Source organism: Nelumbo nucifera, chromosome 7, assembly GCF_055504915.1.
Source record: "Nelumbo nucifera cultivar China Antique chromosome 7, China Antique-T2T, whole genome shotgun sequence".
Lineage (NCBI taxonomy): Eukaryota > Viridiplantae > Streptophyta > Magnoliopsida > Proteales > Nelumbonaceae > Nelumbo > Nelumbo nucifera.
The window spans coordinates 38,673,601-38,691,941 of NC_142655.1; the positions used below are offsets into that span (position 1 = coordinate 38,673,601).

Below are 18,341 nucleotides of genomic sequence, written 5' to 3' on the forward strand. Positions count from 1 at the left end.
GCTTCAAGCAATCTCCAAGGGCTTGGTTTGAAAGAGTATGCAAGGCAACGAAGTTGTTGGGCACAAGCAAAGCAGTGTTGATCACATGTTCTATAAAAGAAATGAAGGAAAACTAACAACAATGATTGTTTATGTTGATCACATGGTTGTTACAAGAGATAATTAGAATGAGATTCGAAAGTTGAAAGACTTCTTAGCCTCGAAGTTTCAAATCAAAGATCTGGGACTTCTGAAATATTACTTGGGAATAGAGGTAAGGAAGCTAGGAGCCAAACCAACAGACACTCCTATAGAGCAAAATCATGGGATGCAGGAAGATGATGCAAAACTGTATCCTAACAAAGAGAGATATAAAAAGTTAGTTGAAAATTTGCTTTACTTATCCCTCACAAGACCTAATATTGCATATATAGTTCATGTGGTTGGCCAAATTATGCATGCTCCACGTGCTACACATATGAGGGCAGTAGAAATGATCTTAAGATACTTGAAGACATGTCCTAGGAAGGGATTACTGTTTAAGAAATGTTACAAAATAGAGGTGGAAGCCTACACTAATGCCAATTGGGCAAGTTCTCGTGGAGATAAAAGGTCTACATCTGGATATTATACCTCCATAGGTGCCAATCTAGTCACTTAGAGGAGCAAGAAACAAACTGTTGTTGCAAAATCAAGCACCAATGCTGAATATAGGGCTATGGCCCCTGGTGTTGCTGAACTACTTTGGCTCTAGTCTCCAGATTCTTCTAAAGGAGTTGGAGATAGAATAACTGGACCTAAAGTTGTATTGTGATAATCAGGCTACAATCAACATTGCTAACAACCTAGACCAACATACTAGAACAAAGCATATTGAGATTGATAGACACTTTGTGCAAGAAAGAGTTGTTTATCGTGACCTTTGCATCTCTTAATGCCATCTACAAGACAACTTGCTGATGTTCTTACCAAGGGCCTCACCAAGACAAGATTTATGGAACTGTTATGCAAGTTGAGGATGAAAGATATTTATGCTCAACTTGAGGAGTGTTGTGAGACCTAGTTTGTAGCCTTATCCTTAGTAACTACTATCAACATATTGCTCTTAGTAGTCGACTACTATCAGCATACTGTTCCTAGTAGTCAACTACTTGACGAAAGAGATTTCTTAATAGTCGACCACTTGGACACTGTTGTAATTTTTCTTTTGTATTTGATCGCCCTAGTATATAATAGAAGGGTTGGCGCTGCCAACAAAACTTTTTTTTGCCTCTCTCACATCTCTTTTTCTTTTCTTCTCTTCCTTCTTCTTCATAGAAAACAGGAGGGAAGAAGGATTTGGGGATTAAGGGAGAGGGAAGTGAAGGTGAAGAAGGTAAGAATGAGGGAGAGGGTTAGAAAAAATATAAAAGGAAAAAGTACAAAACTTTCTCATTAGAGGAGATTGGAAAGGAGGGATGGAAGCGGATTCAAGGGAGAAAAATGAGTTGGAACCGATGACTATTGAGAGCCATATAGAGAAGACTGCTAACATTGAGGAAGTGGTGAATAGTAGAGTGAAAGTTGGGCTCAATTTAGAAAGAGTACAAATACAAATATGTATAGTGCAAATACATACAAAATAATACAAATTACAGGGTTTTGCGCTCTACATATTTGTATTTGTACTCCTTCCAAACTGAGCCTTGGAAAAAATTTTGGGTATATTTTTTTCTAGGTGGGGAGAAATTCACAAAAGAAGCCTTTAGACTTGTGGAGGAAACATTTGGGAAGAACGAAGGTATGACAGATCCAATGGTTAATCCTAATTGTGATAACTCAACAAGGAAAGAGGTGGAAATGATTGCCATAGGTTGTGGGGATATCATAGAGAAGCCATATAGAGAAGACTGCTAACATTGAGGAAGTGGTGAATAGTAGAGTGAAAGTTGGGCTCAATTTGGAAAGAGTACAAATACAAATATGTATAGTGCAAATACATACAAAATAATACAAATTACAGGGTTTTGCGCTCTACATATTTGTATTTGTACTCCTTCCAAACTGAGCCTTGGAAAAAATTTTGGGTATATTTTTTTCTAGGTGGGGAGAAATTCACAAAAGAAGCCTTTAGACTTGTGGAGGAAACATTTGGGAAGAACGAAGGTATGACAGATCCAATGGTTAATCCTAATTGTGATAACTCAACAAGGAAAGAGGTGGAAATGATTGCCATAGGTTGTGGGGATATCATAGAGAAGCCAGAAGAAGAGGTTGAGGGGGTGGTGGTTGAATACAGGGGTCAAAAGCCAGCAGGGAATCCTGAAGCAGCGGTGGGAAATCTAAATGCAGTTAAAAGATTTAGAAGTCAAAAGTATAAAAGAACACAACAGCAATTACTAGTCTCTAAGGTTTTCACAAGGTTAAAAGGTGGTCTATTCGGAATGGGACCTAACAAGCTCGTAAAAAAACCCAAAGGAATAGTCAAAAAACGACAACAAAATTGTACTAAAAAAACTGAGAAAGATGCCTGAAGCGGCATTTTGGGGTTTGGGTGTCTTGCTTGGGTATTTGTTGGGCATTGGGCTGGTTTGATATTCCCATTTCTTTCATCTTTTTTTGTCTCGTATTGTATTGTTGTGGGTAAGGGGCTTTCGTTAGTTGGGTCTTATTTTAGTTTGGTTCTAGATTTGGTTGATTTGGGTTTGTTTTGTCTCATCGGGGTTTTCTTTGGGTTGGCTTTTCTTTCCGAGTGATTTCTTATCACCCTCCTTGTATCTTCTTTTTTTGTTTCGATAAATCTTTTTTTTTTTTATCTTCAACAAAATTGGATTGGGACTTTTCTAGGGTTTATTAGAGACTTAATAGAAATCTTTAAATAACCATTAGAGGTTGGTAGCACAGATTACACGTTCAGGCACTCTAGACAACACAAATTAGTCCAAAAACCCGAGCTTTGAACCACTTTCTTCCTCCTTTGAACCACCTTCAAGAAGGCAATTTTTTGGGATCATCGACTTATAAAATCCTCCATTAATAGACATGATTTGGGTAGCCAAACACATTTTTGTTGTCAAGGAATCATGTGATTCAATATCAAAGGTTGAACCAACTTCAACCGAATTGAATTGCTAGAAAGAGGAGATCGGATTCTTGGGCGTGAACACCACAGTTGTTCTTGCACTTGTGAGGACTCTTCTATCAGGTAAAGTTCCAATCTTTCTCTTAGTTTTGGATCTAATTTGATATGGCTCAAATCCCAAAATCGATTTTGAGGAGAAAAAGATAGCTTTCTCCCATGTGATTTTGCTACTCCCCTATCCAATTCTTCGGTTCTTGAACCCTAATTTTGGAAAAAATTTTGAACAGAAAAATCCAACCTTGTGCATGTCACAACTTTCAGGTGACCAGATGCAGGTATGGTTTGTTTGAAGGCCTTGTGAACGCTCCTTTATGTATTTTTGATGATCATATGATAACTGGAGGGGTGTGTGTTGATAGAAAGTGTAGTGATAAATCTGATATGATTGTATGCCTTGGTAAGTGTTGGAAGTCTTTTATGGGTGTTAAGAGACTGTAGAACACTGTTTAGAACAAGGACTGAAGATTTTTTTCCAGATCTAAACGTATATTTCAGATCTTTAAGTATTTCTTTCCTTTTCGGCAGAGTGTTCTATGTCCCCACGACTTGGACTGATTCTCTAACTCTCCCCTTTTCTTTTCTCCTTCTCTTCTCTCCTTTCTTTTGCTACAACTTACTGCTATTCCAGATTTCTTGCATTGTCCTTTATTGTTTTATTTTAAACATTCTACTAAACCAATGCTGATGTATTGTTATAAACTCTTCACCCAATACAACATGATAAGACAAAACACATTTAAGCTAAGAAGTGTTTTATCTAAGAAAGTATGCCGTCTAGAAGTGCCTTCCATTATTGACTTCAGGACAGAAATTAGTAGATGTCTTCACTAAAGATGTCATCAAGTCAAAGCTTGATGATTTCGTAAGCAAGATGAGGATGAGCATGATTAACAACTATGACCGGCTTGAAGTGGAGTACTGATAGGTTTATAAGTTTGTAATAGAGAGTAGACTAGGCATTTCCATGGTTATTTTTTGTTATTTTTCTTTATATAACTAGTAGGGGTATATTTGTAACTTCTGGTTATATTTAGTAGTTAATATAAAAGATAGTGGGGCTACACATGAACCCCATGATTATTGTTTTCCCTCCATCCTATATTCTCTTCATCTTCTCATTCTTATACCTTTCGCATACTATTTGTCTTCACTTTTCAGTTCTAAAAGTAGTCAGAATCTAATGATTCCTGTTGCTAATTTACAAGATAAGTAAGCATTCTTCTATTTTTCTTTACATGTACCCAACAAATAGAAAATAGAATTGTACTCCAAAATAATATTTCTCTCTTGCTTCTCTTTAACTGAAAATATAGGATTCTATGTGACTTGATAAATGTAACAGTGTTCCATGTCTCCTGCCTTCCTTTTCTCTTCGAAGCAGCTCTGTTCAACTTAGTTAACAATTTTGACCAGTAAACTATAACCCAAACATTCTCAATTGATGACGTGAAGTAGCATTACTGTAAACTACATCCATCTCCTAGTCATTATCATCATCATCGAAACCTTATCCTTACTATATGGGTTGGCTACATGAATCCCGTTTCGCTATTCCATTCTATTTAATGGTATATCCCATTGTTAAATTATGAATTTATGAGCACTCCATGACCATAAGAGTTTGGCAAAAGTTGTAATGTCAGCTTCCAACCTGACACAACACTCATTTATTTGGGCTTGGGACCAGGGGTATAAGCTGAGTAAATGGGATTTTAGTATTTGGGTAGGCCCCATTTAGGATGTCTTATAGATATTCCCATAATTACAGTTATACTAGGGGCAGAGTCAAGCTTCTGATTCTAGCTTAAATGTGCAAATGAATAGAAAAGATTAAATAGATTTTAACTGTAGAATTTTCTATTAAAAGCTTCAGTATATAATCCCTCTGTAGCTTGAAAGAAACCAAAACAAATACACAGATAGATAACATTTTCATATAACATTCAAGCAAGGTTGTAATCAGCCAAGTTGCATGTACAAGACTGTAGATAGCCTTTCTCACTACATAGAATAAGAATTTTGCATAAATTTATGAATTAATTATAGAGGACCATCATCATCCAAGTTTCATGAACAAGGTCGTAGATGGTTGTCTCCCCATACAAATGGAGAGAGCAAGAGAGTAGAAGAACGGAGGAACATAACCTTCCTTGTAGATGAGATTGTAGAGATATAATGGTGAAGAGATGAAGGATCATCTTCTCTTCTACTTTAAAAGACTTAGGCTAGACTTCTTCCTTTTCACTCCTTAGTTCTCCACGCCTCCTTTTCTCTTTCTTCTCATTTTATTTTTCTTGTTGCTAAAATAAAGTTATTATAATGGACTAATGGCATTAGCCCCTTTCCTTACAAAAGCAGGGTTATATAGAAGAGGGAGATGATTAGATAACTTTTTGTTGATAGTAAAATAAAAATTTCATTAAAAGAAAAGAAAAAAAGTTACACAGCATATCCAAGTTACACAGCATATCCAATTTCCATTTGAAAACTCAAAAAACTTCCCTAAATTTTCCCTAAGGTTCTGATAGGCCCCCAATTAACTTTACGTATGCCAGGAAGGGGAAAGGTCAGCTTTCGGCTAAAGGGGGAAATAATTGAACATGGGGGCAATTACGGCTGGAGGGAATAAGGAGAGTCTTGAGGCATTTATAGCTATGTCAGTTGTAGACAAAGGAGCCGAAAAGGTCTGTTGCTGAAGCAACAGATCAAAACGTCTTACCAGATCTTGAACGCCTCCTTCCAGAGACGAGATCTTCGATAGTCCAGCTGCTACCTTTTCTGGATCGAGTCACTGAATCTCATTACGTAAGCCATCCATCTCCACACGAAATTCAGAATGCAGAGAAGTCAAGCGTTCTTCGAAACCCTCCACCTGCGATGCCACTTCCTTAGCTGTCACCATGGCCGAGGAAAGACGGGCTCTGATACTACTGTTAGGTCCCAGAAACTTTACACACAATTCTCAGACTCGAAGCAGAATTCACACAACTCAAATATCAGCAAAGAAACTGGTATGCATTCAGAAGAAAGGAAGAACAGTAACAGTTGGTCGGTTCTTCGAGAGACCGCCGGCTCTCCCAATCACTCACTGTATTCTTCACTCAACAAAAGCTTACCTCCCCTATCCCCCAAAGCCCCTTCTTATACTCTTCTCACAGCATAACTGACTCCCTCAATAAATGCCCAGCTGGCCAAGTTATAAATGCCCACACTCTTCTTATTCCTAACTGACATAGCTATAAATGCCTCAAGACCCTCCTTATTCCCTCCAGCCATAATTTCCCCCATGTTCAATTATTTCCCCCTTTAGCCGAAAGCTGACCTTTCCCCTTCCTGGCTTACGCAATGATAGGCCCCACCTCCTGCTTTCAAAAAGATGACTGATAAAGAGATGCAGCAGAAACGTGCGAAGGGTCTATGCTTCCGTTGCGACGAGAAATACAGTCCGGGACATCGTTGTGCTCAGAAATCACTTCAGGTTTTATGGGTTTAAGATGATGTGGAGGAAATTCCTTCTGATGCGTCTAGTCTGGACAGCACCTCCGGGGACACTGAAATTGCTCCGGCTCCAGAATCAATCGTGCTTTGTGTTTCATCTCTAGTTGGATTGTGTGCGGCCAATTCCCTTAAGGTGCGTGGACGCATTTTGTCACGTGAGGTGGTCATATTGGTAGACTCGGGTGCATCCCACAACTTTATCTCCGAAGCTTTAGTGGAAGAATTGAAATTACCCCGCACTCCTACACACGAGTTTGGAGTTCAGATAGGGAATGGCGATGAGGTGAGAACTTCTGGAGTCTACCGTCAGGTTTGCCTCAACTTACCCGAATTGGATGTCATTGCTGATTTCTTTCCTTTAAAGTTGGGCTCTACGGATGTCATTCTTGGTTTTCCTTGGTTAGCATCCCTCGGGGACTCAGTGATGAATTGGGGCAACATGTCTATGAAGCTCAATTTGGGAGGTGTCCGTGTGAAATTGCAGGGCGACTCTTCTCTCTGTTCTTCTCAGGTATCTTTGCACGCTATGATGCGTAACTTACAACATGAGGGACAAGGGGTTTGGTTAGAACTAAAACAATTGCAGGTAGTGGATTCTTCGTTGAACTCTGTCTTGCCTACATCCCCGCCAATTTCCGCTTTACTAGATGAGTTCAAAGATATTTTTGATATGCCTACGGGCTTACCCCCTACACGGGCTACGGAGCATGCTATTGTCTTGCAAGAGGGCACTTCCCCCATCTCTTTTCGTCCTTACAGATACCCTCAATTCCAGAAAGATGAAATTGAACGCCTTGTTTCTGAGATGCTAGCTGCGGGTATTATTCAGCCAAGTACAAGCCCCTACTCGAGCCCGGTCCTTTTAGTCAAGAAAAAAGACGGAAGTTGGCGTTTTTGTGTGGATTACAGAGCCCTTAACCGTGCTACGGTTCCGAATAAATTCCCCATTCCGATTATCGAAGAACTTCTCGATGAGCTTCATGGTGCTTCTATTTTCAGCAAAATTGATCTCAAATCGGGCTACCATCAGATTCGGGTCCGCAGTGAGGATATTCCCAAGACTGCATTTCGCACCCACGAGGGCCATTACGAATTCCTTGTCATGCCCTTCGGTCTCACCAATGCGCCCTCGACTTTCCAATCATTAATGAATATTGTCTTCCATGATTTCCTCTGTCGCTTTGTGCTGGTATTTTTTTATGATATTCTGGTTTACAGTGCTTCCGAAGCTGCCCATTTGGATCATCTTCGACAGGTCTTCTCTGTGTTGCGCGCCCACCGTCTCTTTGCCAACTCAAAGAAATGTATCTTTGCTCAGCCTAGCATTGAATACCTGGGTCATATTATTAGTGTGGCTGGTGTTTCTGTTGATCCTTCTAAAATCCAGGCCATGGTTGATTGGCCTCAACCATCTTCACTTAAAGCTCTTCGCGGTTTTCTGGGACTAACAGGCTATTATCGCCGTTTTGTGCGTAACTACAGTAAAATAGTGTGGCCATTGACGCAGCAGCTTAAAAAGGACGCCTTCTCATGGAATGTGGAAGCTGAGAATGCATTTCAGGAGTTGAAACGGGCTATGACGACCGTACCTGTGTTGGCCCTTCCGGATTTTTCCCAACCCTTCTTGATCGAGACAGATGCATCTGGTGTAGTCTTAAGTATCTATTGGAGCAGTGGGTTGTCGAAGGTGAGCATCATAAGTGGCTCCTTAAGCTTATGAATTATGATTTTGAGATTCAGTACAAACCAGGTACTGATAATACTATGCCTATTTTTCTTGATTTTGATGACCTTAAGGAGCAAGTTGATGCTGATCCTTTTTTGGCCAACATTAAGCATGCCATTCAGCATGATCCAGCTGCCTATCCCGCCTACTCTTTAGTTGGAGATCACCTTCGTTATCATGGTAAACTGGTTATGCCGGCTTCTTCCCCATTTATTCCCCTCTTACTTAAAGAGTTTCATTCTAGAGTTGTGGGGGGTCACGCTGGTATCCGCCGGACATATCGGCGAATAGCAGCTGAATTTTACTGGCAGGGGATAAAGCGTTTTGTCCAGGAGTTTGTGCAGGCCTGTGATGTGTGTCAACACAGTAAATATGAAGCCATGTCCCCTGCTGGCCTCTTACAACCTTTACCCGTTCCTGAACAGATCTGGGAGGATATTGCTATGGACTTTATTGAGGCTCTTCCTAAGTCGAAGGGATTTGATACAATTATGGTGGTGGTAGATCGTCTCTCCAAGTATGCCCATTTTATCCCTCTCAGTCATCCTTTCTCAGCTCTCACGGTTGCTCAGGCCTTCTTGCACAACATAGTCCGTTTACATGGCATTCCCCGATCAATTGTGTCTGATCGTGATAAAGTCTTTGAGTTTCTTTTGGCGCGAGCTTTTTACCCTGCAAGGTTCAGAATTGCGTCGTAGTTCAGCTTACCATCCTCAGACGGATGGACAGTCGGAGGTGGTTAATCGTTGTTTAGAGACTTATTTGCGATGCTTTGCGGCTGATTCCCCCTCCCGCTGGTCTTCTTGGATATCGTGGGCAGAATACAGCTATAATACCTCTTTTCACACTGCTGCTGGCATGACACCTTTCAAGGTGGTTTATGGGCACGATCCTCCTCCATTAATCCGCTATGAGCTTGGCTCTACGGCTAATGCTGATGTTGAAGCTGTTCTCCTTCAGCGAGACGCTATACTTAGGGAGTTGCGTGCTCATCTACACTGTGCACAACAAAAGATGAAAGACTCGACTGATGTGAACCGACGTGATGTGAATTTTGATGTTGGGGATGTGGTGTATGTGCGAGTGCGACCTTATCGCCAGCAGTCTCTAGCTCGCCGAGTCGATGAAAAGCTTGCCCCTCGTTTTTATGGACCATTTGCTATTGAGGAAAGAATTGGCGTTGTCGCTTATAAACTTCAACTTCCTTCAGATGCAAGGGTTCACCTAGTTTTTCATGTCTCGCAACTCAAGAAGGCGATTGGCAATCATATCTCTTCTCCCGTGATTCCTTCCACTCTGTCGGCTGATATGGAAATGCTTGTGGAACCTGCGGCCATTAAAGGGGTGCGTCCATCCACTATAACCGGAGTTACTGGTTCGGAACTGCTTATCCATTGGCAGGACTTGCCTGATTTTGAAGATTCGTGGGAGCCTTTTGACTTACTTCGAGACCAATTTCCTCATTTTAACCTTGAGGACAAGGTTAGACTTTGGGCGGCGGGTAATGATAGGCCCCCAATTAACTTTACGTATGCCAGGAAGGGGAAAGGTCAGCTTTCGGCTAAAGGGGGAAATAATTGAACATGGGGACAATTATGGCTGGAAGGAATAAGGAGGGTCTTGAGGCATTTATAGCTATGTCAGTTAGGAATAAGAAGAGTGTGGGCATTTATAACTTGGCCAGCTGAGCATTTATTGAGGGAGTCAGTTATGCTGTAAGAAGAGTATAAGAAGGGGCTTTGGGGGATGAGGGAGGTAGGCTTTTGTTGAGTGAAGAATACTGTGAGTGATTGGGAGAGCCGGCAGTCTCTCGAAGAACCGACCAACTGTTACTGTTCTTCCTTTCTTCTGAATGAATACCAGTTTCTTTGCTGATATTTGAGTTGTGTGAATTCTGCTGCGAGTCTGAGAATTGTGTGTAAAGTTTCTGGGACCTAACAGGTTCCCACTAGTAACTTATCTGAACTTTGGTAATACAAGAATCTAAACTGCAACAGATTTGCTAACAGCCACCACCGTCCTTTCAGATGATCAAGCTTCATTCTTATATCAAAAGACTCCAGTTTCAAAATTTGCAACAGCGCCACATCTGGATTTTGATTTCTCATAATGTTCCTAACTACCTTTTTCCTCCTTTCATCTCTTAGGCCCCTTACAATAAATAAAACCAGCTACATCTTCAAGTTCAACCTCCAAAAATCACTTCCCCTCTATTCCTCATCAATAATTCCTTCATCTGTCTCCTCCCCTTCCTCCCATACCTCACCTCCTTCCCCATTATCTTTCTTTCTATACTGTCCCCCACTTAAAGAGAGGTTTAAGGATGGAGAAGAGCTCTCTCCATAGTTTTCAAGGCATCAAGGCAAGGCTAGGCAACAGGGGAGCACCTTCTCACCAGAAAAACTTTGGCTGTTTGTAAAAAACAGCCAGGGCTGTTTTGGGAGCCTGCTACGAATGGCATCTCATAATGAGTGTGTAAAATAGTATTTACACTCAATACTTTTTTAGTTGAAAAGACAAATGAGGACCTGAATTAGCTAATGTGTCATGTGTAGAGGCTCCCAAAACAGCCCAGGCTGTTTTTTCCAAACAGCCAAAGTGATCTCCCTTCTCGCCTAGCTGCCTAGGCAATGAATTTTTTAAATATAAATCATGAATACTAGGGTAGTCCCCTAGGTCCATGAGAAGAAATTCAAAATATAGGGGCTAAGCCCCTGTTTTTAGTCATAGGAAAAGAAAAGGAAAGGTGGAAGAAGAATGTATTTATTGGACAAAATTTTAAGTTCCTGGTTTATTGGTTCAAATTATTATGTCTTTGAGGGTTCAAGACAGTAAATACCAACATGTGTGTTGATTGAACCCTAACAAATAAGAAAACAATAAAAAGAAGCTAGTACATAAACCCACAAAAGGAATATTTTAGTTTAATAATGTCTATTTTACTATTTTATTTTCAAAAAACTAATATAAAGTATTTCATGGAACCATGTACTTGATGCAACCCTCCACAAGTGCCTTGTTGCCTAGGCATTTCCTTGACAAAGACAAGTGGCATCCCATTCAAAGGACACCTCATAAGTTTAAGCAGGCCTTTCTTAACTCACATAAACTGTTTTAGGACTTATACCCATTTTAATGGGCTCTACTACAGGCCCCTTACATGTTCAATGAATTGTATTGGAGCCCAACCACCGTTTAAATTAATTTAGGGCCTGCAACCCACTTATGTGGATTCTACTATAGGCTCACAAAATATTTCAGCACAATTGGACAATTGGGCCTACACAATTGGTCTAAAAAGAGACTTAGATAAGCTATGATTCAGAGTGGATAATAACATGCTCCCTGTCCAACCATACTTTGAGGCTTCAACACCCAACCATAGTTTTCAAGGCGTCTAGGCGATTCTGGGCGACACGGGGGCGCCTAGTCGCTTAAAAATTTTATAATATGAAAAACTGACTTTTGGCTAGTTTCCTAGTTTTATATACCACTCAGCATGTATGTTAATTGAAAAATAGCAATTCTCTTTATTAAGAACATTAAATTTCCTCTAAAAATGTGGCAAATCATCACACCTAAAAGATAAAATCTTTTACATATATTAATTTCATTATTTTCAAAAATAATACTACTATAAAAGTATTTAATAGAGCAAATTCATATTAATTAGCAGCTAAAGAAGGTTATTAACTTTATATGATAAATATTCAAGATGGAAAGTAAAATAGAAAAAAAAAAAAACAAGGATGGAGTTTCTGTCTTATTTAATTAGAGAGAGAATTGAAAAAAAGAACTATATTATTCTATTGATTCTTTCCCCTTTCTTTTCTTTTCTTTCTTTCTTTCTTTCTTTTTCTCTTCTCAAAACCCTTTGATCTTTTAAATTTCAATAGTAAAGCATTAAAACAAAATATAATTGATATATATAGCACATAAAAAAATGTATTAGCACATACATTAATAAGATAGAGCAATACAAATGATATTATGAAAGGTGCCCGCCTTGTCATTTTTGTCACCTAGGCGGGCGCTTAATTGCCTAGGCAGGTGCCTAGTCACCTAGAAGGGCGCCTAGTTGCTAAAAGTGAAGGCGTTTGGGCGAGGTACCCAGCCAAGGGCACCTAGTCGCCTAGGCGACACCTAGGCAACGCCTTGACAATTATGCACCCAACATTCCTTATTTTGGGTACACATCATCTGTTTCTTTCATAGAATGAAAATTTCAAGGAGCTAGACATACTATCCATTCCTGCTTGCCTTTCTCTCCACTCTGCAATCCCTATTTTTGCTTCTAATTTCATTTTTCTATTGCAGCTTCTTGTTTCATAGATGACTCCATCGGTGAATCCTTTGAGCCTGACCATACTTGTCCCTCCATCAGGACAGCACCCTTCCTCAGATCCCTTATTTTCTGTGTCACAATTGCTGGCACCATTCTCCTCCCTGATAAATTTCTTTGTTTCCAACTCTCATGTCTTCTGCAACTTTGTTGAAGGTTCAAATGACATTCCCAGACAAGATAGCATTTGGAACTGGTCATCATGACCTAGCCATGACAGATTTGAAAATTTGTGTTCAAAATTTTGAAACTGGTAGATTTAAAATTCAATTATGGTTTGGATAAGCATGCTCTAAGAGGAAAATTAATGTTATTAGTTAAGAGCATTGCTATATTTTCAATTTATGTGATGCTGGTTGGAAAATGAAACTAGGGAACTGACCAGAGATTACGGTTTTGTTCCTTGTAAAATTCTATTGTATAGGTTCCTAGGCATTCAACTCACCTAGAATTGCTTATCTGGCTTGACAATTATAATATAGTCTGATATTAAAAAAATACTCAATGAGGTTGGGCCTTGGCATAACAGTTGGGATTGGCCACATGAATACTGTTTTGCCATTCCGTTCTGTTCAGTGACCTATCCATTATTACATTATGGGTGCTTAAATCATTTCTCATTGCTTCCACCCAAGTCCTTTTTGGTCTGCCCCTAGCTCTTCTAGCCCCTTCAACTTGTAACATAGCACTTTTCCTAACAAATGCCGTAGATGGTCTTTTATGCACGTGACCAACCATATTTCTCTACTTTTCCTCATTTAATCGCTTATTAGAGCTACTCCTAGGTTACTTTTTTTGGTAATAATAGAAAAAGAAGATTCATTGATAAATAAAATAGTATATCAATGAGGTAATGAGAAGTTACCACACATTACAAGAACAGCATTTCTCCAACTTTCATCTAGGTTCCTTAGTATGACTTCATTAAATCCATCTAAGCATTTGCATTTCTGTCACATTCATTTTTTCAACATGTTGTTTCTTAACTGCCCAACACCTTGCCCCATACAACATAGCTTGCCTTACAACTGTTTCATAGATTTTTCCTCTTAGCTAAAGTGGTATTCTCCTACCATATAAGACTCCTGATGCACCCCTCCAATTTGCCCATCCTAGTCTAATTTTATGGATGACATCCTCCTCAATCTCTCTTTCATTATGAATTATTCAACCAAGGTAACGGAGTTCACACATTGACTTATCTCTTGGTCACATGTGAATATTAATTATGCATAGCATTTGCTTTGGAGGAGTGTCCTTGGAGGAAAACAAGCAAGTGATTAAATAGATAGTAAGTCTGCATTTGAGAATGTAAGGTAACAATAGGACACCAACTCACAAGTCCTTTCTCTCTTGCAGCTGCAAATGAACCTGCTGCAACAAAATCATCATAAGCAACCTGTGAACATGCAAAAATTAAAAACTGCATGTTAAAAACATTTTAGGGTAGGAAGCGATTGCAGAATCAAGAAACCAAACTCCAAGAGGCAATCCCTTACACGATGTATTCTATACATTATTTAACTTTGCTGGCTCAAAGGTGCTAACACCAAATAGCTGGAACCAGGTTTCAAGAATTAATTGGACAGTTGAACATTTTTTCTTGCAAATAATAAACTGGCAAAACAATTGTAGCATACTATTGAACACAAGAAAGGATGTCTAGGTGGATTCTTTAAGGTTTCTAGCAATTACAAGGCCAATGGGGTAACTAAATAAAATATATAAAAACTACAAAGCTGCTCAAACTTTGAAACATTTTGGGTTCAAATATGCTTCCATCAAGTTGCACTATATTTCTCAATGGATCATATTTTCAGCCCAAATCTCTATCCTTTCACTTTATTTCTCAATGGATCATATTTTTGCATTGCAGCCACTTCCCTAAAGAGAAGCTTTTGTTAAGTTCACCATTTGCCACTAGTGGGAAAATATTCAGCCATATGAGATCAAATGTCAGTCTTTTGCAGACCACCAATAAAATTTATTTGAAGATAGACAAGGAATGTCTTGACAGTGTAGCCGGCCAGAGATAAGAGGAAGAGGAGAGAAGAGAAGAGAAGAAGAGAAGAGAAGAGAGGAGAGAGGAGAGAAGAGAGAAGGTTTGCAATGTAACAGTACTGGCGGCGCCAGTGTTTATTTTACTATATATAGGGCGACAGAAATAACAAGGGAAAAGACCCTTGTGCCCCTGAGTACAATAACAGACATAACAGAAATAAAAAAACGAAATAAAAAAAAAAACACTTTAATTAGCCAAACAGGCCCTAACATCTGCAACTAAGTTATTTTAACATTATTCTAACACTCCCCCTCAAGTTGGAGCATAGATGTCAATCATGCCCAACTTGTCACACAAATCTTTGTGCCGCACATGATGAAGACCTTTGGTGAAGATATTTGCAAGTTGCTCTTCCGAGTTTCTCCACTTTCAAGTTTCTCTCTAATAAAATGCTTGTCCACTTCAATGTGTTTCGTCCTATCATGCAGAACTGGATTAGAAGCAATATTGATGGCAGCTTTATTGTCACAGTAGAGTGACGTAGGATTGCTTACTGTGAAACCCAGTTCACCTAACAGATTTCTTATCCACATGATTTCCGCAACCCCATGAGCCATCGCTCTATACTCTGCTTCAGCACTAGATCTAGCCACCACACTTTGTTTTTTGCTTCTCCATGTGACAAGGTTTCCTCCTACAAAGGCACAATAACCACTGGTAGACTTTCGGTCATTGACTGCTCCTGCCCAATCTGCATCAGTATATACTTCCACTTTTAAGTGACTATGTTTCTAGAACAACAAACCAGCTCCAGGAAACTTCTTGAGATATCTCAAGATCCTCTCTGCAGCCTCAAAGTGAGTTGTCCTCGAGCTGTGCATGAATTGACTAAGGACACCCACTGCATAGGCAATATCAGGCCTGGTCATAGACAAATACAGAAGTCTCCCCACGAGTCTCTAGAACATCTTTACATCTTTCAAAAACTCTCCCTAACTGTCTCCCAGATGGTGATTAGGTTCAATAGGTGAATCAGATGGTTTTACCCCCAACTTGCTTGTATCTTCTAGTAGATCTAGTACATACTTCCGTTGGGAAATAAAGATGCCCTTGTGAGAGCGAGCAACTTCAATTCCAAGAAAGTATCGTAAGGGGCCTAGATCCTTCACCTCAAATTTAGTAGCTAAGAATTTTTTTAGTCTCTGGATTTCAGCCTCCCAATCTCCTGTGATCACTATGTCATCCACATACACAATAAGAGCTGCAATTTTACCTTCACCTCTTTTTACAAACAGGGTATGATCTGACTGGCATTGTTTGAATCCCATCTGTTGGACTGCTAAATGGAACTTACTAAACCAAGCCCGAGGTGATTGTTTCAACCCATATAGGGACTTTTTTAACCTGCACACCTTTTGTTCACTGCCTTTGGCACAGAACCCTAGGGGTTGGGTCATGTACACTTCCTCTTCCAAGTGACCATTCAAGAAGGCATTCTTGATGTCCAATTGGTGAAGATCCCAGTCAAGATTTGCTGCCAAGGAAAGGAGAATCCGGATAGAGTTCATCTTCGCTACTGGAGCAAAAGTCTCTGCATAGTCCACTCCATATACCTGTGTGAAGCCTCTTGCTACCAGTCTAGCCTTGTACCTTTCAACAATTCCATCAGCTTTGTGTTTCACTGTGAACACCCACTTGCACCCCACTGGTTCCTTCCCCTCAGGAAGATCTACCAACTCCCACGTACCATTTTTGTGTAAGGCATCAATTTCTTCCTGCATTGCATCTGTCCATTCAGGTTTTGACAAAGCTTCTGCCACGGTCTTAGGGATGGGGACACTATCCACAGAAGAGAGAAAGGCACGGTATGAAGGTGAAACATGCTCATAGGACACAAAGTTAGAGATAGGATGATTAGTGGTACAAGATCTAACACCCTTTCTCTTAGCAATAGGAATATTAAGATCATTGGGGACAGGTGAATCAACATTTAAAGGAGCAATGGGAGCAAGTGTACCTGGCTGATGAGATGGATCTGCCTCGGGTGAATCCGATGATGTTGGTTGCATAGTGTCCGGCTCCACGGCTCTTGAACTCTGCTGGCTCTTATGGCGACGATGAAAAACCCGGAACGGAGGAGGATCGGGTAAAGGAGGTAGTTGAATCTGAGTCGCCGCCTGTTTCTCCTCAACCCTACTCTCCCCCTAAGGAGAAACCGAGAAGAACGGTTGACTCTCAAAGAATGAGACATCAATGGAAACATAGTACTTGCGGGCAATGGGATCATAGCAACGATACCCCTTTTGAGATGAAGGGTAACCAAGAAAAACACAAGGAATAGCCCGAGGGTCAAGTTTACCACGAGTAGGTGACAGGTTGTGGACAAAACAACGACACCCAAAAACACGCATCGGAATGGTGGACAGCGGGGCTGTAGGGAACAAGAGCTTATGTGGGGCCTTACTATAGTAGCCGAGAGGGCATGCGATTGATGATATATGTCGCACACAATACTGCATCCATCCAGAACTGTTTTGGCACATTCATATGAATCAGCAAGCCACGAGCAACTTCGAGAAGGTGACGGTTTTTTCGTTCAGCCACACCATTTTGTTGGGGTGTCCTGGCACAAGAGCTTCGCTGAAGTGACCCACTCGAAGCAAAGAACTTCGTGAGATCACTATGGAAATATTTCTTTGCATTGTCCGACTGAAAGATATGAATTTCCGTTTGGAACTGAGTGAACACCATGCGTTGAAAATCTTTCACAATTTGTGGCACTTCATCTCGAGATCACATAGGGTAAACCCAAGTGTATCGAGAATAATCATCAATCAAAGTAACAAAATACTTATAGCCAACCGCAGTAGGTAGAGTAACAGGGCCCCAAACATCAAAATAAACAATATGAAATGGAAATTCAGATTTTTTATTTCGTAAAGGTAAAGAACTTCTACAATGCTTACTCAACTGACAAGTTTGACACTGTAACTGACTCACTAACAAGGACTCAAACAACTTTGGGAACATAACTTTTAACGACTCAAAAGAAAGATGACCTAAACGACTATGCCATAAATAGGCATGACTCTCACTCGACGAACTTGTGGACTCAGTCGCCACTAGACCAGCATTATTCTCCAACACGTAGAGACCATCCACCATGCTTCCTCTACCAATCGTCTTCCCCGAGGTCAAATCCTGAAACACACATGAAGACGGAAAAAAAGGTGATTGAGCAGTTCAAAGAGTGAGTAAGACTACTAATGAACAGCAAATTAATAGGTAATTTCGGAACATGCAGGACATTAGGAAGAGTAAGGCCAAGTGGGAGAGATATGGTGCCTCGGCCAGCTATGGTAGAAAAAGAACCATCAGCCAGTCTTACCTTATCTCTCCCAGAGAGAAGGTTATATGTCTAGAACAAATTTGACTTACCGGTCATGTGATTTGAGGCTCCGGAGTCAATAATCCAAGGTGAATCAGTGGTATGAGATGACACATGGAAGGCTGTGGCATTACCTGATGTAGACGCAAATGAGGTAGGAGTAGGCCCAGAATCTACCTGGCGGAGAGTCCTACCATACAATTCCAAATGTTCACAAAAGGAGTTGATAATATCTTCCTTAGGGTCAGAACCGGGATGTCTCTCCTGAGTTACGGAAGGACTAGT

General features: G+C 40.3%; 1 protein-coding gene across 3 annotated transcripts in view; it reads right to left on the reverse strand.

The window, feature by feature from the left end:
- LOC104587870 (GTP-binding protein-like protein) overlaps window positions 1-18,341 on the reverse strand; it is an 83,149-nt gene that overhangs the window by 28,529 nt on the left and 36,279 nt on the right. For 2 of the 3 annotated variants that reach the window (XM_088891366.1, XM_010245625.3), the window contains exon 10: window positions 14,006-14,065. The exons of the other annotated variant lie outside the window; for it this stretch is intronic. In XM_088891366.1, coding sequence (XP_088747492.1) covers window positions 14,006-14,065 — 60 coding nt within the window. The remainder of the gene's footprint in view (window positions 1-14,005; window positions 14,066-18,341) is intronic. 3 annotated transcript variants of the gene reach the window in all.